At 52.2% G+C, this 22816-nt stretch overlaps 1 protein-coding gene across 2 annotated transcripts; it reads left to right on the top strand.

Moving 5' to 3' along the window:
* The first annotated feature begins 46 nt into the window (after window positions 1-46).
* Window positions 47-19304, top strand: RSPH6A (radial spoke head 6 homolog A). Of its 2 annotated transcripts, XM_050772105.1 has the most exons (6): window positions 47-860; window positions 5033-5270; window positions 10624-11388; window positions 13493-13637; window positions 15030-15147; window positions 18907-19304. In XM_050772105.1, the coding sequence occupies exons 1-6, from the start codon at window positions 214-216 to the stop codon at window positions 19142-19144; spliced, it is 2151 nt and encodes a 716-aa protein (XP_050628062.1). In that variant the 5' UTR covers window positions 47-213; the 3' UTR covers window positions 19145-19304. The 2 variants fall into 2 exon arrangements, with proteins under 2 accessions (XP_050628062.1, XP_050628063.1); XM_050772106.1 differs by lacking the exon at window positions 15030-15147 and having other exon boundaries at window positions 18907-19101.
* The last annotated feature ends 3512 nt before the right edge of the window (window positions 19305-22816 follow it).

Raw genomic sequence — 22816 nt, 5'->3', positions numbered from 1 at the left:
GTCTGGCGCGACGTCCGCCGTGGGGCTGCGCGGGATCGGGAGTGCGCGCCGCCCGGAGCCTGCGCGGAACCCACCCTGGCCCGGCTCCCCCCGCCCTCCCCGGGTAACGGCCCCCGCTTCCGGTGCTCAGAAACCGGCGGTGTCCACAGGTGGCTCGCTTGGCTTCCTTGTCTGTAAGCCTTTCTCCTAGAGGTCTGTTCCTCCTGGCGAACCATGGGGGACCTGCCGCCCTACCCAGAGCACCCTCCCCAGCAGCCCCCGGACCGGAGGACTTCCCAGGCCTCCCAGAGGCAGTACAGTCGGGACCAAGTTCAGCCCCTGGCAGCGGACCCCGAGGAGGGGCAGCAGATAGCACCAGACGCCCAGCGTAACGCCCCGGGTTGGTCACAGAGGGGCAGCCTGTCCCAACAGGAGAGCTTGCTGATGCCCCGGGCCTTCCAGGCTGAGGAAGCCCGGATAGGTAGCATGGAGTACCCATCCATGAACACGGGCTTTCCCTTGGAGTTCCAGCCCCAGCCTTACTCGGATGAAAGCAGGATCCAGGCCGCCGAGGTCACCACCAGCCTAATGCAGCGGCTCCAGCAGGGCCAAAGCAGCCTGTTCCAGCAACTGGATTCCACCTTCCCGGAGCCCCCAGTCAACCCCTTGGACCCGTTCAACCTCTACCAGACAGACCAGTTCTCTGAAGGTGCCCAGCACGGGCCCTACATAAGGGATGACCCTGCCCTTCAGTTCTCGCCCTCTGAGCTGGGCTTCCCACACTACAGTGCCGAAGTGCCTGAGCCCGAGCCTCTGGAGCTGGCCGTGCAGAACGCCAAGGCCTACCTGCTGCAGACCAGCATCAGTTGCGACCTCAGCCTGTGAGCAGGGGCTAGGAGTGGGGCAGGTGGGGGACCCAGGCAGGGAGGGGCCCCACCCAAGTCCCTGCCTCAATCAGTCAGACAAGGGATCGTCCCTCATGGAAAACCAGTGACTGCTCCCGGCCTCTAATTCAGCTCAGAGTCGGAATCAGTGCCAACAACAGCTAGCATTCACTTCCCAGACATGTGCCGGTACTGCACGCACACACGCCTAATTCTCAGGGAGATGAGCACATCAGCTCATCCTGCTTCACAGAGGAGGAGACTGAGAAGACACGGAGAGGTTGGGTCGTTTACCCAAAACTACACAGCTAGGATGTGGCAGAGTCAGGATTCCAGAACACGTGATTTGGCCCCCCAAGTCCTCTTGCTTTTTTTTTGTTTTGTTTTCCCCCAGACATAGTCTCACCCTGTCGCCCAGGCTGGAGCCTGGAGCACAGTGGCACGATCTCAGCTCACTGCAACCTCTCCCTCTTGAGTTAAAGTGATTTTTCTGCTTCAGCCTCCCGAGTAGCTGGGGTTACAGGCGTGCTCCACCTCACCCAGCTAATATTTGTATTTTTAGTGGAGAGAAGGTTTCACCCTGTTGCCCAGGCTAGTTTCAAGTTCTTGACCTCAAGTGATCTGCCCATCTTGGCCTCCCAAAGTGCTGAGATTGCAGGCATGAACCACTGTGCCCAGCCCTCCTGAGACCCTCTTATCCTGCAACTAAACCTCCCTGCCTGAGGAAGATACTTGCGAAAGCCACTTAGCTGCAGTCACAATACACTGCTCTCAGCCTCCATTAGATGCCTGGGATGCTCTCTTTATAGGGGAGTGGGCAAGAAATAGAAAAAGTGATCAACTGAAGCTAAGGGCTCAGGTCAAAAATAAGGGAGGCTAAGAGGGCTAGGGAACACATAAAATAGTGGGGGTCTGACCAGGCGTGGGGGCTCAGGCCTATTATCCCAGCCAGCACTTTAGGAGGCCGACACGGGCGGATCACCTGAGGTCAGGAGTTCAAGACCAGCCTGGCCAACATGGTGAAACCCCATCTCTACTAAAAAATACAAAAATTATCAGGGCATGGTAGCATGGGCCTGTAATCCCAGCTCCTTGAGAGGTTGAGGCAGGAGAATCACTTGAACCCGGGAGGCAGAGGTTGCAGTGAGCCGAGATCATGCCACTGCACTCCAGCCTGGGCAACAGAGCGAGACTCCGTCTCAAAAAAAATAAATTGTGTGGGTCAGAGAAGGCCTGTCCAAGGTGGTGACATTTGATTAGGGCCCTAAAGGAGGTGAGGGAGAGCATCTTGCAGATAACTGGAGGAAGAGTGAGCCAGGCAGAGCACACGACAAATGCAAAGTCTCTGAGGCTTGCTGTTTTTGAGGAGCTGGTATGTCTGGAACCAAGGGAGAAAGAGGGAGAGCGGGAGAAATGAGATTGATGAAGTAATGGTTCTTACTAAAGCACAAAGCTGGCCCTATCCCTCCAATGCTCAGAATCTGCTATGGCTCCCCATTGCCCGTGGAGGAAGCTCAGACTCCTCGCCACAGCCTTCAAGGCTCCTGACCTGAAACATACAAGGCCTTGCTCATGCCAGTAATCCCAGCACTTTGGGAGGCTGAGGCAGACAGATCACTCGAAGTCAGGAGTTCGAGACCAGCCTGGCCAACATGGCAAAACCCATCTCTACTAAAAACACAAAAAGCCAGGCATGGTGGCGCAGGCCTGTGATGTCAACCACTCAGGAGACTGAGGCAGGAGAATCACTTGAACCAGGAGGCAGAGGCTACAGTGAGCCAAGATCGTGCCAATGCACTCCAGCCTGAGCAACAGAGTGAGACTCTGTCTCAAACAAACCAACAAACAAAAGGCCTTATATGGTTCAGCCCCTGCCCACTGTCCAAATTTCATTTCTAGTCACCACCTGCTCCTTCCTCGGATCCTAGAATCTAGTCAGAATTAACCTCTGGCTATTCCCCAAGTGCCAGCTTTTCAGAGCTTCAGGCTGTCTTCCTGAGAATCCCTAGCCAAAGTCTCACCGCTTCTTACCCTTCCCAGCTTCCATGATGGCCCAACACCACACCCAAGACTGCCAACAAAACAGTTTCTGCATAGCAAAGGGTGACACATAACATGCTTGGAAATCAGACCAACTTGGTTTCAAAGGCTGACTGTGACCAGGCCCGGTGGCTCACACCTGTAATCCCAGCAGTTTGGGAGGCTGAGGCAGGCAGATCACTTGAGTCCGGGAGTTTGAGACCAGCCTGGGCAACATGGCAAAACCCCATCTCTACAAAAAGTACAAAAATTAGGCATGGTGGCACACATGTGTAATCCCAGCTACCGGGGAGGCTGAGGTGGGAGAATCACTTGAACCCGGGAACCAGAGGTTGCAGTGAGCCAAGACCGAGCCACTGCACTCCAGCTTGGGTGACAAAGTGAGACCTTGTGTCAATAAAAAGAAAAATACAAATGCTGGCCAGGCACAGTGGTTCACGCCTGTAATCCCAGCACTTTGGGAGGCCTAAGTGGGCAGATCACGAGGTCAGGAGTTTGAGCCCGGCCTGGCCAACAAAGTGAAACCCCATCTCTACTAAAAATACAAAAATTAGCTGGGGATGGTGGTGCGCACCCGTAGTCCCAGCTACTCAGGAGACCGAAGCAGGAGAATCGCTTGAACCCAGGAGGCAGAGGTGGTGGTGAGCTGAGATCACACCACTGCACTCCAGCCTGGGCAACAGAGCAAAACTTTGTCTCAAAAATAATAATAAGAAGAATATAAATGTTGGCTAGGTGTGGTGGCTCATGCCTGTAATCCCAACACTTTGGGAGGTCGAGGAAGGCAGATCACCTGAGGTCAGGAGTTTGAGACCAGCCTGGCCACCATGATGAAACTCTGTCTCTACAAAAAATACAAAAACATTAGCGGGATGTGGTGGTGTGTGCCTGTAATCCCAGCTACTTAGGAGGCTGAGGCAGGAAAATCGCTTGAACCCAGGAGACAGAGGCTGCAGTGAGCCAAGGTCGCACTACTGCACTCCAGCTTGGGCAACTGAGCGAGACCCTGTCTGAAAAATAAATTTAAAAAATCAAATTGCAAACCCTCTCCCATCCCTGGCACCCCCAGGCCCCATTCAGTACTTTATGTGTCACCCTATAAATTGCCACCCCATGCCTGACACGCTGTATATATTTTGCTTGTTTGATTAGTCTCAGTCTCCATCATAAGAATGTCGGCCGGGAGGCCACACGTGGCGGCTCACGCCTGTAATCCCAGCACTTTGGGAGGCCGAGGCGGGCAGATCACCAGGTCAGGAGATCAAGACCTTCCTGGCTAACATGTTGAAACCCCGTCTCTACTGAAAATACAAAAAATTAGCTGGGCGTGGTGGCAGGCACCTGTGGTCCCAGCTACTTAGGAGACTGATGCAGGAAAACAGCGTGAACCCGGGAGGCGGAGCTTGCAGTGAGCCAAGATCGCGCCACTGCACTCCAGCCTGGGTGACAGAGCGAGACTCTGTCTCAAAAAAAGAATGTCGACCGTTCATGGTGGCTTATGCCTGTAATCCCAGCACTTTGGGATGCCAAGGCGGGCAGATCACAAGGTCAGGAGTTCGGGACCAGCCTGACCAACATGGTGAAACCCCGTCTCTACTAAAAATACAAAAATTAGCCGGGCGTGGTGGCGGGTGCCTGTAATCCCAGCTACTCGGGAGGCTGAGGCAGGAGAATCGCTTGAACCCGGGAGGCAGAGGTTGTAGTGAGCAGAGATGCACCACTGCACTCCAGCCTGAGCAACAGAGCAAGACTCCATCTCAAAAAATAAATAAAAATAAGTAAACAAGGGGGGAGGGGGGAGGGATTGCATTGGGAGTTATACCTGATGTAAATGACGAGTTGATGGGTGCTGACAAGTTGATGGGTGCAGCACGCCAACATGGCACAAGTATACATATGTAACAAACCTGCACAATATCCACATGTACCCTAGAACTTAAAGTATAATAAAAAAAAAAAAAGAAAAAAATAAGTAAACAAATAAATAAATGTCAGCTACACCTGGGCAGGAACCTTTTCTGTTCCCTACTGTGTCCCCAGCACCAGGCACAGGGCCAGGCACATGGGAGCCGGCTCAGTGAGCTGAGTGAGTGAGGCCCCTCTCTTCCCACTCCTCCTGCGGGAGGCAGGTACGAGCACCTGGTGAACCTGCTGACCAAGATCCTGAACCAGCGGCCCGAGGACCCCTTGTCTGTCCTGGAGTCGCTGAACCGCACCACGCAGTGGGAATGGTTCCACCCCAAGCTGGACACGCTGCGGGACGAGCCCGAGATGCAGCCCACCTACGAGATGGCAGAGAAACAGAAGGCGCTGTTCACCCGGAGTGGAGGCGGTGCCGAAGGCGAACAGGAGATGGAGGAGGAGGTGGTGAGTGAGCCAGTCAGGAGAGGTGGGCTTCAGGGTCAGTGGGAGCCCAAGCATACTTAGGGCACAGCCTGTGTCGAGGCCCGGAGGCAAAAGACAGCATTGGATAATCCAGTCACAAAATAACTTCAGTCTCGGCAGGATGGGGTGGCTTATGCCTGTAATCCCAGCGCTTTGGGAGGCCGAGGTGGGTGGATCACGAGGTCACGAGTTCAAGACCAGCCTGGTCAATACGGCAAAACCCTGTTTCTACTAAAAATACAAAAATTAGCTGGGTGTGATGGCGGGCGCCTGTAATCCCAGCTACTCAGGAGGCTGAGACAGGAGAATCACTTGAACCCAAAGGTAGAGGTTGAAGTGAGCCTATCCCACCACTGCACTCCAGCCTGGGCAACAGAACGCAACTCTGTATCAAAAAAAACAAAAAACCAAAAAAACAAAAACAACTTAAGTCTCATGGGTGCCCCCAGTGGAGGAGGCAGGACCAGGTCACAGGAGGCCTTGAACACCAGGCAAAGGATGTGGGCTTTCTTCTGAGGCCACTGGAGCACCGCTGAATGGTTTGAAGCAAAGGAAAGGCTGTCAGCTCTGCTTTTTATTTTTTTAATTTTTATTTTTTATATATATATATATATATTTTTTTTAATATATATAGTTTTTTTGGCCGGGCACGGTGGCTCACGCCTGTAATCCCAGCACTTTGGGAGGCCAAGGCAGGCAGATCACGAGGTCAGGAGATCGAGACCATCCTAGCTAACACAGTGAAACCCCGTCTCTACTAAAAATACAAAAAATTGGCCGGGCGCGGTGGCTCAAGCCTGTAATCCCAGCACTTTGGGAGGCCAAGACGGGTGGATCACAAGGTCAGGAGAGCGAGACCATCCTGGCTAACCCGGTGAAACCCCGTCTCTACTAAAAAATACAAAAAAAAAAAACTAGCCGGGCGAGGTGGCGGGTGCCTGTAGTCCCAGCTACTCGGGAGGCTGAGGCAGGAGAATGGTGTGAACCCGGGAGGCGGAGCTTGCAGTGAGCTGAGATCCGGCCACTGCACTCCAGCCTGGGTGACAGAGCGAGACCCCATCTCAAAAAAAAAAAAAAAAAAAAAATACAAAAAATTAGCCGGGCATGGTGGCGGGTGCCTGTAGTCCCACCTACTCAGGAGGCTGAGGCAGAAGAATGGCGTGAACCCGGGAGGCAGAGCTTGCAGTGAGCCAAGATCGCACCACTGCACCCCAGCCTAGGCGACAGAGCAAGACTCCATCTCAAAAAACAGAAAAAAAAAAAATTAAAAAAAAATATATATACACACACATACACACACACAGTTTTTTCTTTTTTTCTTTTTTTTTGAGACGGAGTCTTACTGTCTCCCGGGCTAGAGTGCAGTGGCGTGATTTTGGCTCACTGCAACTTTCACTTCCTGAGTTCAAGTGATTCATGATTCTCCTTCCTCAGCTTACTGAGTAGCTGGGACTACAGGCAAGTGCCCCCACGCCCAACTAATTTCGGGGGGTATTTTTTGGTAGAGATGGGGTTTCACTGTGTTGGCCAAGCTAGTCTTGAACTCCTGACCTCAAGGGATCCACCCACCTCAGCCTCCCAAAGTGCTGGGATTACAGGCATGAGCCACTGCGCCCAGCTGTTTTTGTTTGTTTGTTTTAATCTTTTAATTGGATTTTTCACTTAAGCATACCCTGAGAAGCTCTGCTTTTTAGAAAGCTAAGTCCAGCTGCCAGGCAGAGACGGAGACTGGTCTCTCGTACCGTCTCCTACTCCTCTCTCCAGAAAACGATTTTGCCCTGCAGACCTTTTCTGTGAAATTCAGTGCCTCCTGGAGTCTCTGGACACTGAATCAATTACTCCTTTTCTCCCAGCCTCAGTTTCTCAGTTTATAAATTGAGATCCACTAAGAACTGCAGCACCGAGGACTCATTAACATTCCACCGTCCTCAGAATACAAGATGCTCTTCGGCCGGGCGCGGTGGCTCACGCCTGTAATCCCAGCACTTTGGGAGGCCGAGACGGGCGGATCACGAGGTCAGGAGATCGACACCATCCTGGCTAACACGGTGAAACCCCGTCTCTACTAAAAAATACAAAAAACTAGCCGGGCCTGGAGGCGGACGCCTGTAGTCCCAGCTACTCGGGAGGCTGAGGCAGGAGAATGGCGTGAACCCGGGAGGCGGAGCTTGCAGTGAGCTGAGATCCGGCCACTGCACTCCAGCCTGGGCGACAGAGCGAGACTCCGTCTCAAAAAAAAAAAAGAATACAAGATGCTCTTCAACTTCTGCATGGGATCAGGTCCCAATAAATCCATTATAAGTCAAAAATACTGGCCGGGCACCGTGGCTCATGTCTGTAGTCCCAGCAACTTTGGGAGGCTGAGGTGGGCAGATCACCTGAGGTCAGGAGTTTGAGACCAGCCTGATCAACATAGTGAAACCCCATCTCTACTAAAAGTACAAAAATTACTCAGGCGTGGTGGCAGGCGCCTGTAATCCCAGCTACTCGGGAGGCTGAGGCAGGAGAATGGCTTGAACCTAGGAGGTGGATGTTGCACTGAGCCCAGATCGCGCCTCTGCACTCCATCCTGAGTGTGAGAGCAAGACTCCATCTCAAAAAAAAAAAAAAAAAAAAAAAAAAAAAACAAAAAAAACATAGGTCAAAAATGCATTTAATACCCTGATAAACCCACCCTAAAGTTGAAAACTCTGAATCAAATTATCTTAAGTCTGGGACTGGCTATATTTAATTTCACAAACCCAGAATTGGATGATGCTTAAAATTGGGGCGAAGTGTTCTTTCACTCGTTCAACAGACTTTTGTTCTGGACTCTATGATAATTCTGACACCTGCTTGGTCCCCTGCCAAGACCTTTAGGAGCGTGCTCTCATTTCATCATGTAACTCAAGCGCCAGGCGTTCATTCTACATGCTGTTACTCTCTGCACACAGAGCCAGTCACTGAGACATTGAGAATCACCAGCTGGAGGGCTTTTCTTTTCTTTTTTAAATTTTAATTAATTGCGACAGGGCCGGATGTGGTGGCTCACGCCTGTAATCCCAGCACCATGGGAGGCCGAGGCGGGTGGATCACGAGGTCAGGACTAAAATACAAACATTGTACCAAACACAAAAAATACAAACTAAAATACAAACATTGTACCAAACACAAAAAATACAAACTACAAAAAACGCACTAAAAATACACAAACTAGCTGGGCGTGGTGGTGCATGCCTATAATCCCAGCTACTGAGGAGGCTGAGGCAGGAGACTGGCTTGAACCCATGAGGCGGAGGTTGCAGTGAGCCGAGATCATGTCACTGCACTCCAGCCTGGGTGACAGAGCAAGACTCCGTCTCAAAAATAATAATAATAATAAATAAATAAATAAATAAATAATAAAGATTTCGGGACTGATTGAATAATAAAGTGTTGGTGACAGCCTTGTGGCCACGTGGATAGGGGCTGGCAGGCATTTCCCTGGGAGAGGGAAGGATATTGGTCTGTGGCCTGTGCAGATGTACATTACACTTCTTTCCCTGGCTTCTAAGCCAAAACTTTGCTGGCTTCTTTTTTTTTTTTTTTTTTGAGACGGAGTCTCCCTCTGTCACCCAGGCTGGAGTGCAGTGGCACGATCTCCGCTCACTGCAGGCTCCACCTCCTGGGTTCATGCTGTTCTCCTGCCTCAGCCTTCCAAGTAGCTGGGACTACAGGTGCGTGCCTCCACGCCTGGCTAATTTTTTGTATTTTTAGTAGAGACGGGGTTTCACCATTTTAACCAGGATGGTCTCGATCTCCTGACCTTGTGATCTGCCTGCCTCGGCCTCCCAAAGGGCTGGGATTACAGGCATGAGCCACTGTGCATGTCCGTAAACTTTGCTGGCTTCTAGTTTCAGCTTGCTTGCCTTCAATCCCTTTCTGAGCCTCGCTCTCTCTCTCTCTCTTTCTCCTTCTTTCCTTCTTCCTCTTTTTCCTCCTCCTCCTCCTGTCCTTTTCTTCTTCTCCTCCGCCCCACCCGTCCTCTGGCTGTGTGAATCAAGCAAATGGTATAGATGGAGGCAGTGAGGGCAGACTTATTACCATCCTCTAACATCACTGACTCCTCCGTTCAAGACCTGTCTTCTCCCTTAACTTTCTGTGAAACATGGAGTTCGTGTTAGGAATGCATCAGGCTTCAAGTCACAGAAATCATGAATAAAAGTGGCTTGTTACAGGAGGAAGAAGGTCAGGGTGGGTAAGGCAGCTGAGCAATGCTACTGGGGACCAGGCAATTTCCACCGTCATCTCCACCACCATTAAGGGTGTAGTACTTTGTCTCCCGTGTGTTGCCTCATGGTCCCAAGATAGCTGCTGTGGCTCCAGATCTTATGTCCCCATTCCAGGCAGGAAGAATAGGGAAAGACAAAAGGCAAAAGATTTTCTCCTAGTGTGGTTTTCCCTTTTCTTCTCCATCAGGGACATCCTCTCCAATGGCTTTCCCTACATCTCACTGGCTGGCATGAGTGGCAGCTGAGTTACAGAATCTTTTAGGTTTCTTTCTTTTTCTTTTCTTTTCTCTTTTCTCTTCTTCTCTTCTCTTCTCTTCTCTTCTCTCTTCTCTTCTCTTTTCTCTTCTCTTCTCTTCTCTTCTCTTCTCTTCTCTCTTCTCTTCTCTTCTTCTCTTCTCTTTTCTTTTCTGAGATGGAGTCTCACTCTGTCACCCAGGCTGGAGTGCAGTGGTGTGATCTTGGCTCACTGCAACCTCCACCTCTCAGGTCCAAGCGATCCTCCTGCCTCAGCCTCCCAAGTAGCTAGGATTACAGGCGCCTGTCACCACGACTGGCTAATTTTTGTATTTTTTAAAGATACAGTGTTTCACCCTGTTGGCCAGACTGGTCTCAAACTCCTAACCTCAAGTTACCTGCCTGCCTTGGCCTCCCTAAGTGCTGGAATTTCAGGCGTGAGCCACCACATCAGGCCTCTTTTTATTTTTTGAGACCGTGTCTCACTCTGTTGCTCAGGCTGGAGTGCAGTGGAGCAATCTCAGCTCACTGCAAACTCCGCCTCCCTGGTTCAAGTGATTCTCCTGCCTCAGCCTCCTGGGTAGCTGGGATTACAGGCGCCCGCTTGTATGGCTGGCTAATTTTTGTATTTTTAGTAGAGACAGAGTTTCACCATGTTGGCCAAGCTGGACTGGAATTCGTGACCTCAAGTGACCAGCCGACCTCGGCCTTTCAAAGTGCTGGGATTATAGGCGTGAGCCACTGCACCCAGCCTCTTTTAGCTCTCTTGACTCTAGAAAAGTCTGGAAAAGGTAGACTAGGGAGCGGAGCTTCAGCATTCTCCCCTCTGCCCTCCACCCTACCCTGCGCAGGGGGAGACGCCAGTGCCCAACATCATGGAGACCGCTTTCTACTTCGAGCAGGCGGGCGTCGGCCTGAGCTCCGACGAGAGCTTCCGCATTTTCCTGGCCATGAAGCAGCTGGCGGAGCAGCAGCCAATCCACACCTGTCGCTTCTGGGGCAAGATCCTGGGAATGAACCGCAGCTACCTGGTGGCCGAGGTGGAATTCCGGGAGGGCGAGGAGGAGGCGGAGGAGGAGGAGGTGGAGGAGATGACGGAGGGTGGCGAGGTCATGGAGGCGCACGGCGAGGAGGAGGGCGAGGAGGACGAGGAGAAGACCGTGGACATCATCCCTAAGCCCGTGTGGAAGCCGCCGCCCGTGATCCCCAAGGAGGAGAGCCGCTCGGGCGCCAACAAGTACCTGTACTTTGTGTGCAACGAGCCGGGCCTGCCGTGGACGCGGCTGCCCCACGTCACCCCGGCCCAGATCGTGAACGCCCGAAAGATCAAGAAGTTCTTCACAGGCTACCTGGACGCACCGGTGGTCAGCTACCCTCCCTTCCCGGGCAACGAGGCCAACTACCTGCGGGCCCAAATAGCCCGCATCTCGGCCGCCACGCAGGTCAGCCCGCTGGGCTTCTACCAGTTTAGCGAGGAGGAGGGCGACGAGGAGGAGGAAGGTGGTGCTGGGCGCGACTCCTACGAGGAGAACCCCGACTTCGAGGGCATCCCCGTGCTGGAGCTGGTCGACTCCATGGCCAACTGGGTGCATCACACACAGCACATCCTGCCGCAGGTGAGCGCCGGGACTCCCGCCTCCCACATGGCAGGGGCAGGGGGCTCGCGCATGACCCTGCAATACTGACCTCAAGCTCTTACTCTCTGCTAGGCAACTAACATTCATTCGTTCATTCATCCATCCATTGATTGGTTCAACAGATACTGGCGGATAATCCCTTCGGAAACCTTTGGGGGCAGAGGCATTTTTTTTCCTTTTCTTTCCGTTTTTTTTTTTTTTTTTTTTTTTTTTTTTGGTGGGGGGGGAACGGAGTCTCTGTCTTCCAGGCTGGAGTGCAGTGGCGCGATCTCAGCTCACTGCAGCCTCCACCTCCCAGGTTCAGACGATTCTCCTGCCACAGCCTCCTGAGTAGCTGGTACTACAGGCACACGCTGCCACGCCCGGCTAATTTTTTATATTTTAGTAGAGATGAGGTTTCACTGTGTTGCCCAAGCTGGTCTCAAACTCCTGAGCTCAGACAATCCGCCAGCCTTGGCCTCCCAAAGTGCTAGGATTATAGGCATGAGCCACTACGTCCGATCCTTTTTTTCTTCTTCTTCTTCTTCTTTTTTCCTCTTTTTTTTTTTTTTTTTGAGACAGAGTTTTGCTCTTGTCGCCCAGGCTAGAGTGCAATGGCACGATCTGGGCTCACTGCAACCTCTGCCTCCCTGGTTTAAGCAATTCTCCTGCCTCAGCCTCCCAAGTAGCTGGGATTACAGGCACGCACCACCACGCCCAACTAATTTTGTACTTTTAGGAGAGACAGGGTTCCTTCATGTTGGTCAGGCTAGTCTCAAACTCCTGACCTCAGGTGATCTGCCCGCCTCAGCCTCTCAAAGTGCTGGGATTACAGCACTTTGAGCCACCACGCCCAACTTTTTTTTTCTTCTAACACATAGCATCTTGCTGTGTCACCCAAGCTGGCATGCAGTGGCACGATCATAATTCACTGCTACCTTGACCTCCAGGGCTCAAGCAATCCTCCTGCCTCAGCCTCCCGAGTAGCTAGGACTACAGGCAAGTACCACCACAACTATGCCTGACTAATTTTTCTTTCTTTTTCTTTTTTTTTTTCCTGAGACAGATTCTCGATCTATTGCCCAGGCTGGAGTGCAGTGGCATGATCTTGGCTCACTGCAAGCTCTGCCTCCTGGGTTCACGCCATTCTCCTGCCTCAGCCTCCTGAATAACTGAGACTACAGGCGTCTGCCATCACGCCCGGCTAATTTTTTTGTATTTTTACTAGAGATGGGGTTTCAACATGTTAGCCAGTATGGTCTCCATCTCCTGACCTCGTGATCCGCCCACCTCATGCTGGGATTACAGGTGCCTGACACCATGCCCAGCTAAATTTTATATTTTTTAGTAGAGACGGCGTTTCGCCATGTTGGCCAGGCTGGTCTCAAACTCCTGACCTCGAGTGATCCACCTGCCTCACTCTCCCAAAGTGCTGGGATTACAGGCATGAGCCACTGCTCGGGCGGTGAACCCGGGAGGCAGAGCTTGCAGTGAGCCAAGATTGCACCACTGCACTCCAGCCTGGGTGACAAAAAGAAAAAAAAAAAGAATCAATGCGTGGTCAGGTGTGATGGCTCGCTCTAGTAATCCCAGCACTTTGGGAGACCGAGGCGGGTGGATCACTTGAGGTCAGGAGTTCGAGACCAGCCTGGCCAACATGGCGAAACACTGTCTCTACTAAAACATACAAAATTTAGCCGGGCATGGTGTCAGGCACCTTAATCCCAGCTACTCGGGAGGCTGAGGCAGGAGAATCACTTAAACCAGAAGGCAGAGGTTGCAGTGAGCCAAGATCGTGCCACTGTACTCTAGCCTGGGCCACCGAGTAAAACTCCGTCTCAAAAAGAAAAAAAAAAGAATCAATGAGTGAATGAATGCATGAATGGGGGTCACACAGTCAGGAGTCCTCATCTCAATACAGCAGTTCTGTCGGCCCGTTTCCCACCTCCTCTTAACTGTGCGGCTAAATCTTGCCCTCTTGCCTGTGCCTGGGTCTCTGAGGACAAGGCTGTGCTTCAGTCCTGTTGGCCCTTCACCTCCCCCACAGGATGTAGGCTGGGCTCTGTGCACTGGGGCCGTCGCCTGAGCTTCCCCCCACCCCCAGGGCCGCTGCACTTGGGTGAACCCTTTGCAGAAGACAGAGGAGGAAGAGGACCTGGGGGAGGAGGAAGAGAAGGCTGATGAGGGGCCAGAGGAGGTGGAGCAGGAGGTTGGCCCCCCACTGCTAACGCCACTTTCAGAAGATGCGGGTAAGGAAACCCTCTCAGCCTGTACACCACTAGCTGGGGAGGGCTGGGAAGAAAGGGAGGGGTGGCTGCACTGCTGGGGTCCATCTCCCCAGTCCTTCCCTCCCAGCCTCAGAGGCTCTCTCAGCTAAAAAATGGGCGTGATCACAGTGGCCCCATCAGGAGGTTCTGGGAACATGTCCATAGATTTGTGGCAATGGCCCAAACCTTAGGATATGGCCTTTTGAGTCCCATGTGGGCCTGGAGGGAGGGGGATGTAGTTGGGGAGCCCTCCCTAAAGACTGGAGCTGGGTGTATGTGTGTGTGTGTGTGTGTGTGTGTGTGTGTGTGTGTGTGTGTTGCTGTTGTTGTTTTGAGACGGAGTCTTGCTCCGTCGCCCAAGCTGGGGTGTAGTGGTGCAATCTTGGCTCACTGCAACCTCAACCTCTCGGTTTCATGCAATTTTCTCGTCTCAGCCTCCTGAGTAGCTGGATTGCAGGCATGTGCCACCACTCCCAGATAACTTTCGTATTTTTAGTAGAGATGGGGTTTCACCATGTTGGCCAGGCTGATCTCGAACTCCTGACCTCAAGTGATCCACCTTACTCGGCCTCCCAAAGTGCTGGGATTATAGGCATAACCCACTGTGCCCAACCTGGAGCTGGATTTTGGATGAATGGACAGGAATTTCGTAACGTTGGGGCCTCAGGCACTCACAGGGAAGTGGAGAGAGAGGCTAGGAGTGGGCCAGGGGACAAGTCCTGGATTTGAAGCCAGATCCTGCCAGGCTGTGCCCTGCCCTCTGCACCCTGGTCTAAACTGATGGCCAACTCAGGAGCGGAATCACAGCGGCTCCTCAGTCGGGGGGCCCTGCTGGGCACCAGGCACTGCAGCAGGTGTGCGCAGACCTTGTCACCAGGCCTCACTGCCACCCTGCAACAAAGGCCAGATGAGTCTCCCCATTTCCTGGATGCAGCCAGCCGAGGTGGGTGGATCACCTGAGGTCAGGAGTTCGAGATCAGCTTGGCCAACATGGTGAAACCCTGTCTCTACTAAAAATACAAAATTAGCCGGGCGTGGTGGTGCACGCCTATAATCCCAGCTACTCGGGAGGCTGAGGCAGGAGAATCGCTTGAACCCAGGAGGCAGAGGTTGCAGTGAGTCGAGCTCACGCCACTGCACTGCAACCTGAGTGACAAAGTGACGAGACTCTGTCTCCAAAAAAAAGAGCGTGCGAGAGAGAGTGTGGTCTGCAGCCAGGGTTCAAACACCGCAGCCCGAGCTGTTGGTGGCTGTAGTTCCCCTTATGCCCCTCCAGGCCTCCCTTATTGCTGCCTGCCTTCCTCCAGGGTGCAGTGCAGGGACTGAGGGCCTTCCTGACCCTGCTGCCCACCCTCTGCTGCCTCTCCACCACAGAAATCATGCACCTGGCACCCTGGACCACCCGGCTGTCCTGCAGCCTCTGCCCGCAGTACTCAGTGGCCGTTGTGCGCTCCAACCTCTGGCCGGGGGCCTATGCCTATGCCAGCGGCAAGTAGGTCTTCCCCCAGCCCCTCCCAGCAGGAGAATCCCTCAGGACTTCTTCAAGGCCTGGCTGGGCTGGGCAACTCACCAGGGTGGGCAGAGATGGGGAGGGCCCCCTTCAGGAAGCCCCTAGGACTGACCCCCTCATAGCTCCTATGAGTTTCACCAGGGCTAAAGTGGGAAATACCAGCCCACTAGGATGGGTCTTGGTGATGAGTCATGACGAGAGCATGGAGAATCAGAGGGTGGGAGGGACTGGCTAAGGTCACACAGCACTTGTGGGATACGAACCTGGATCTCCAGCCCCCTGATGACAGGGACAGAGTCCCTCTCTGGGGAAGCTGACTCCTTCCCTGGGGTCCCCTGGACAGTTCTTCCAGTTTTTTTGTTTGTGGTTTTGTTTTGTTTGAGATGGACTCTCGCTCTGTCACCCAGGCTGGGTGACAGTGCAGTGGCGCCATCTCAGCTCACTGCAACTTCCGCCTCCAAAGTTCAAGTGATTCTCCTGCTCAGCCTCCCTAGTAGCTGGGACTACAGGCACATGCCACCATGCCTGGCTAATTTTTGTATTTTCTGTGGAGACAAGATTTCACCATGTTGGCCAGGCTGGTCTCACACTCCTGACCTCGAGTGATCTGCTCACCTCGGTCTCCCAAAGTGCTGGGACTACAGGCGTGAGCCACCACACCTGGCCTGTTCTTCCAGTTGGAAGGCTCTTCTCTCTATGGGGCAGAAACCTTCCCTCCCACCACCAGTTGTTCCAAAAAGAATGGCAAGCTTGGGCCAGATGCACTGGCTCATGCCTGTAATCCCAGCACTCTGGGTTGCCAAGGTGGGAGGATTGCTTGAGCCCAGGAGCTTGAGACCAGCCAGGGTAACATAGTAAGACCCTATCTGTACAAAAAATAATAATAATAAATTTAAAACTCAGCTGGGCATAGTTGCATGGACTACAGATTCCCAGCTACTTAGGAGGCTGAGGCAGAAGGATTGCTTGAGCCCAGGAGGTCGAGGTTGCAGTGAGCTGTGATCCCACCACTGCACTCCAGTCTGGGCGACAGAGCAAGACCTTGTTTCAAAAAACAAGAATGGCAAGCCGAAGTCACTCCCACATCCTCCCACCCAGTTGCACACTCCCCACAGTCCTTCTCCTCCAGGCACCTGGCAGCCCTCTGCTCTGCCGCGTGACGGGGTTTGCAGCTGGAGGTGGGCGCACCTACCAGCTTTGTCCACCAGATGGCAGAACGATTTTTCCTAGAATTTCCTTTTTAATCTCGATGTGAACTGGGACTGTATTCGCTCCTGTATGAATCACAGCCGTGGTGGGATTGCATGTAATCTGGATACTTTAACACATTCCTGGCATTTATTTTTTCCTTCTCTGGAAGCTGGGAAGAGGCACGTTTGCTTTTGCCAACTCCCTTCTTCAGGCCATACCCCAAGATGCCAACATTCCTCTGAAAGCAAATTATCCAAACTTGAGGCTCCACTTGTCCATCCATCCTCTGCCCCCACCCGCCCAATGCTCTTCTGTCCCCCTACCCATTGTTCCATTGTTTTTTTCTTTTCTTTTTCTTTCTTTCTTTCTTTTTTTTTTTTTTTTTTTGAGATGGGGTCTCTCTCTGTCACCCAGGCTGGAGTGCAGTGGAGTGATCATGGCTCACTGCAGCCTCCACCTCCTGGCCTCAAGCAACCCTCCCACCTCAGCCTTCCAATACTTCCTAATACTAGGATTACAGATGTGAGCCACTGTGCCTGGCCTCATTTTTACATATTTTCTTTTCTTTTCTTTCTTTTTTTTTTTTTTTTTTTTTTTTTTGAGATGGAGTCTTATTTTGTCGCCCAGGCTGGAGTTTAGTGGTACGATCTCAGCTCACTGCAACCTTCGCCTCCCGGGTTCAAGCCATCCTCCTGCCTCTGCCCTCCCAGTAGCTGGGATTACAGGCATGGGCCACCACGCCCAGCTAATTTTTGTATTTTTAGTAGAGACAGGATTTCGCCATGTTGGCCAGGCTGGTCTCCAACTCCTGACCTCAGGTGATCCACCCACCTTGGCCTCTCAAAGTGCTGGGATTACAGGCGTGGGCCACCGCACTCGGCTCTCTCTGCCTCTTTATCGGTCTCTGTCTCCCTCTCTCCCTACCTCTTAGTCCCCTCCCTTTCCTCCCATCTGTTCCTCTTCCTTCTCTAATTAAAATTCTGCAGAAAGGCTGAATTGGCTGGGTTAGGACTGGGCACTAATCTCCTTGTTCATTGTCAATCTCCTCTTAGCAGAATATAGGCACAACCCAGGGATTTTTTTTTTTTTTTTTTTTGAAATGGAGTCTCGCTCTGTCACCCAGGCTGGAGTACAGTGGTGTGATCTCCGCTCACTGCAACTTTCATCTCTTGGATTCAATGGATTCTCATGCCCCAGCCTCCTGAGTAGTTGGGACTACAGGCGCCTGCTACCACGCCCAGCTAATTTTTATATTTTTTGTAGAGATGGGGTTTCACCAGGGTGGTCTTGAGCCCCTGACCTCAGTTGATCCTCCCACCTCGGCCTCCTAAAGTGCTGGGATTACAGGCCTGAACCACCGCACCCGGCAGGGATTTTTGTCTAGTTTGTTTACTGCTGTGTCCCCAGCACATAGACAATTTTATTTATGTCCCACATAATATGTTGGACATAAATAAAATGTCACATATAAATAAATTGATATCCAACATAAAATTATGTCTTACGTAAATAAAATAGGAGCCGCATATATAATTTAAATTTGTTTTGTTATTTTTAGTTACTTACTTCTTGATTTATTTTGAGACAGGTTCTCACTCTGTCACCCAGGCTGGAGTGCAGTGGCATGATCACAACTTACTGCAGCCTCAAACTCCTGGGCTCCAGCAGTCCTCCCACCTCAGCCTCCCCAGTAACTGGAACCACAGGCACGTGCCACTGCAACTGGCTAATTTTTACACTTTGGGAGGTGGAGGCAGGCAGATCACTTGAGGTCAGGAGTTTGAGACCAGCCTGGCCAACATGGTGAAACCCCCTCTGTACTAAAAATACAAAAATTAGGCCAGGCACGGTGGTCATGCCTGTAATCCCAGCACTTTGGGAGGCCGAGGCGGGCAGATCACTTGAGGTCAGGAGTTTGAGACCAGCCGGGATAACATGGTGAAACCCCATCTCTACTAAAAATACAAAAATTAGCTGGGTGAGGTGGTGTGCACCTATAGTCCCAGCTACTTGGGAAGCTGAGGTGGGAGAATCACTTGAACCCAGGAGGCAGATTTTGCAGTGAACCCAGGAGGTGGAGTTTGCATCCAGCCTGGGTAATACAGAGAAACCCAGTGAGCACATTTCACCCTGCCATCCACAACTTTGCAGTCATGCTATGCACACGCTTTGTCCTACCCTTAAAGAAAGTTAAGGCTGGCCAGATGCAGTGGCTCATGCCTGTAATCCCAGCACTTTCGGAGGCCGAGGCGGGCAGATCATGAGGTCAGGAGTTCGAGACCAGACTGGCCAACAGGGTGAAACCCCGTCTCTACTAAAAATACAAAAATTAGCTGGACATGATGGTGTGTGCCTGTAGTCCCAGCTACACGGGAGGCTGAGGCAGGAGAATTGCTTGAACCAGGGAGGCGGAGGTTGAAGTAAGCTGAGATCGCACCACTGCACTCCAGCCTGGGCAACAGAGTGAGACTCTGTCTCAAAAAAAAAAAAAAAAAAAAGTAAAGTCTGGGGTCTTTGAGGGAGAATTTCACAGTGTCTCTGCCTCTCCAGAAAGTTTGAGAACATCTACATCGGCTGGGGTCACAAGTACAGCCCCGAGAACTTCAACCCTGCCCTGCCAGCCCCCATTCAGCAAGAGTACCCCAGTGGCCCAGAGATCATGGAGATGAGTGACCCCACAGTGGAAGAGGAGCAGGCTCTGAAAGCAGCCCAGGAGCAAGCCCTGGGAGCCACCGAGGAGGAGGAGGAGGGCGAGGAGGAGGAGGAGGGCGAGGAGACAGATGATTGAGGCCCGCCTTCTAGCCACTTTCCCCAAGCAGGTAGATAGCAAATTTCCCCTTAGAGGTCGTTAGTATGTATTAATATTTTCACTGTTTGCTTCCTGTCCCCAGAGGGCAGGGATAGAAAAGGAAGGCAACTGCTTCAAATAAAATTTCTCCACGGCGTTATGGATGAGCCATTCATTCATTTGTTCACCACATCTGTTGACATGAACTCCAAGCTAGGGCTGTTGGGCCCTGCAGAGGGCACAGACATTGCCTGGCAGTCTCTGCCACCTGTTTGGTTTTTGTCGTTGTCGTTGTTTGAGACAGGGTCTCATTCTGTCACCCAGGTTGGAGTACAGTGGCATGATCTCAGCTCCCTGCAGCCTTGACCTCCCAGGCTCAAGCAGTCCTCCCATCTCAGCCTCCTGAGTAGCTGAGACCGCAGGTGCACGTCACCACATACACTAATTTTTGTAATTTTTGTAGAGACAGGGTCCTGAGTAACTAGGACTGCAGGCACAGGCCACCATGCCCAGCTAAATTTTTTCAATTTTTCGGGGTTTCACTATGAGATGGGGTTTATGTTACCCAAGCCAGTCTTGAACTCCTGGCATCAAGCGATCTGCCTGTCTTGGCCTCCCAAAGTGTTGGGACACAGCTGTGAGCCACCGCGACCAGCCCCACCGGTTTTATTTGTTCGTTTACCTCACCATCAAACCATTATTGAAATGCCTCCTGTCAGCCCAGCCCTGGGCTGGGGACACAGAGGTAACCAACTAGCCGCAGCCCTGCCTTCCTGGGCCTCACAACACTATAGGGAGAGAGACTCATCTCCAGACAGTGACAGCCCAAATGGGGAAGCCCAGAGGACTGACAGAGCTCCCGAGCCAACTCTTATAAAGGGTCAAGAAAAGAATGGGGAAAGGCATTCCAAGGATAGGGAACAGAATGTGCAAAGACCCAAGGGCAAGAGAGTGTGATATATTGGGGTAGTTTTTCAAGCCTCATTTTAGGTGATAGATAGTGTGAGGAGTTAGTGGTGAGAGATGAGATTGAAAAGAGGTTGACAGGGGCCAGATCACTTGGGGCTTAACTTTGCCCTGAGAGCACTAGGGAGCTACAGATGGGTTTTGAGCAGGGGAGGGCCCTGATCATATTCATGCTTTAGAAAGACCTCTCTAGGCCAGGTGCAGTGGGTCACACTCATAATCCCAGCACTTAGGGAGGCCAAGGTGGGCGGATCACCTGAGGTCAGGAGTTTGAGACCAGCCTGGCCAACATGGTGAAACCTCGTCTCTACTAAAACTACAAAAAAGTAACCAGGTGTGGTGACAGGTGCCTGTAATCCCAGCCACTCAGGAGGCTAAGGCAGGAGAATCACTTGAACCCAGGAGGTGGAGGTTGCAGTGAGCCAAAATCGTACCATTGCACTCCAGCCCACATGACAAGAGCGAGACTCTGTCTCAAAAACAAAAAACAAAACAAAACAAAACAAAAGGCCGGGTGCTGTGTCTCATGCCTGTACTCCCAGCACTTTGGGAGGCTGAGGTGGGTGGATCACCTGAGGTCAGGAGTTCAAGACCAAGACCAGACTGCCCAACATGGTGAAACCCCATCTCTGAGCTGAGATGGTGCCATTGCACTCCAGCCTGGGTGGCAGGGCAAGATTCTGTCTCAAAAAAAAAAAAAAAACAAGGCCAGGCGCGGTGGCTCACGACTGTAATCCCAGCACTTTGGGAGGCTGAGGCAGGCAGATCACGAGGTAAGGAGATCAAGACCACAGTGAAACCCTGTCTCTACTAAAAATACAAAAAATTAGCCGGGCGTGGTGGTGGGTGCCTGTAATCCCAGCTACTCGGGAGGCTGAGGCAGGAGAATGGCGGGAACCCGGGAGGCGGAGCTTGCAGTGAGCCGAGATCAAGCCACTGCATTCCAGCCTGGGTGACAGAGCAAGACTGTGTCTCACACACACACACACACAAGACGGAAAAACAAAACAAACAAACAAAAAAACCCAAAAACCTCTCTACATGCCAAGTGAAAGGTGGAAGTGGGGGTGAGACAGAAATCTGGGAGACCAAGAGACACGGTTGATGTGGGGGTGAGGGAAGGGCTCGGGTAGAGGAGGACCTAGGATCAGGGCTGCGGAGAACAAGGAACTGAGAAAGAGGAATTGCAGGTGGTTGAATGCAAAAGACTTGGAGGCTGTAAGCAGGGGAGAGTGAAGATAAATGGTACACATCTAGGAAGACACCCAGGTCTGTGGCCTGGTTGACTGAGTGGACAGCAGATCTAACCCTAAGATGGTGATGCAAGAGAGGAGAAGGATTTGGTGTAAGACGTCAAGTTCATGGTAGGATTCTTTTTTCTTTCTTTCTTTCTTTTTTTTTTAGAGAGACTGAGTCTGGCTCTGTCCCCCAGGCTGTAGTGTGGTGATGTGATCATAGCTCACTGCAGTCTTGATCTCCTGGGCTCAAGTGATCCTCCCACCTCAGCCACCTAAAGTGCTGGGATTCTGGGATTCCAGACGTGAGCCATTGTAGGATTTTTTTTTTTTTTTTTTTTTTAAGTGTGAGATGCCCTTGGGACACTCTAAGGAGAAATCGTAGAGGCCATTGACTACGTGAGACTAGGAAGATCTATGATGGGGCTGGGTGACTTCAGCAGACATGGGGAGCACTGGCTATGAGTAGGAGCTGTTGGGATCAGTGGGAGACTTTGGGTTACGAGTGGATCACTGGGACACTGGGGCACCTCTGATTTGAGAATCAGAGGTGGGTTTTGGAGGACAAGTGAGGTTGTTGAAAATAAGAAAGTCGGGCCAGGCGCAGTGGCTCAAGCCTGTAATCCCAGCACTTTGGGAGGCCGAGACGGGCGGATCACGAGGTCAGGAGATCGAGACCATCCTGGCTAACACAGTGAAACCCCGTCTCTACTAAAAAATACAAAAAAAAACTAGCCGGGCGAGGTGGCGGGCGCCTGTAGTCCCAGCTACTCGGGAGGCTGAGGCAGGAGAATGGCGTAGACCCGGGAGGCGGAGCTTGCAGTGAGCTGAGATCCGGCCACTGCACTCCAGCCTGGGCGACAGAGCGAGACTCCGTCTCCAAAAAAAAAAAAAAAAAAAAAAAGAAAATAAGAAAGTCATGGAAATATACATTGGAGGTTGGTGGAAAATATGAAGGATGTTTGGGGTTAGCATTAATCAATAGTGGGTCAGAGGAAGTCCTTTGAGTTGTGTGGGGACACAGGGATTTGGCGGGTCACCAAGGGTGGGGAAGAATGGTAGCAGATGCTGTGGTCATTCAGGGATTTGAATATGTCAGTGGGAAACATTGGCGGTCAGGGGAGTGTATGTTGGGCGTCTAAGGAGAGACCAGGGTCACTTGGGGTCGGCTGTGACTTCATGGGAAAGCTGGACTATGGATGAGGGCTTCTTTGGTGGGGGTCCCTCCGTTGCTAGGCAAACGGTTCCCAGGGCGCGGTTGCTAAGGACTTGAGCTTTCTAACTGGCCACGCCTCTTTCCATTGCGGGCTCCGCCCCCGCAGTCAACCACAAGTCGGTCACAGGCACAAAGACCGCGCCCACCTTCTCGCCCCGCCCACAGTCCCAGCACCGTTACCCGAGCGACCGTGGGGGTTCGTCCCGCCTCCGGACCTGGGTGCCAATCGAAGAGGCGTTGCCGGGGCGACGACTC

This window comes from Macaca thibetana, chromosome 19 (assembly GCF_024542745.1).
Source record: "Macaca thibetana thibetana isolate TM-01 chromosome 19, ASM2454274v1, whole genome shotgun sequence".
Lineage (NCBI taxonomy): Eukaryota > Metazoa > Chordata > Mammalia > Primates > Cercopithecidae > Macaca > Macaca thibetana.
The sequence above is the reverse complement of the archived record's forward strand: the minus strand, read 5'-3'. Positions and strand labels throughout refer to the sequence as shown.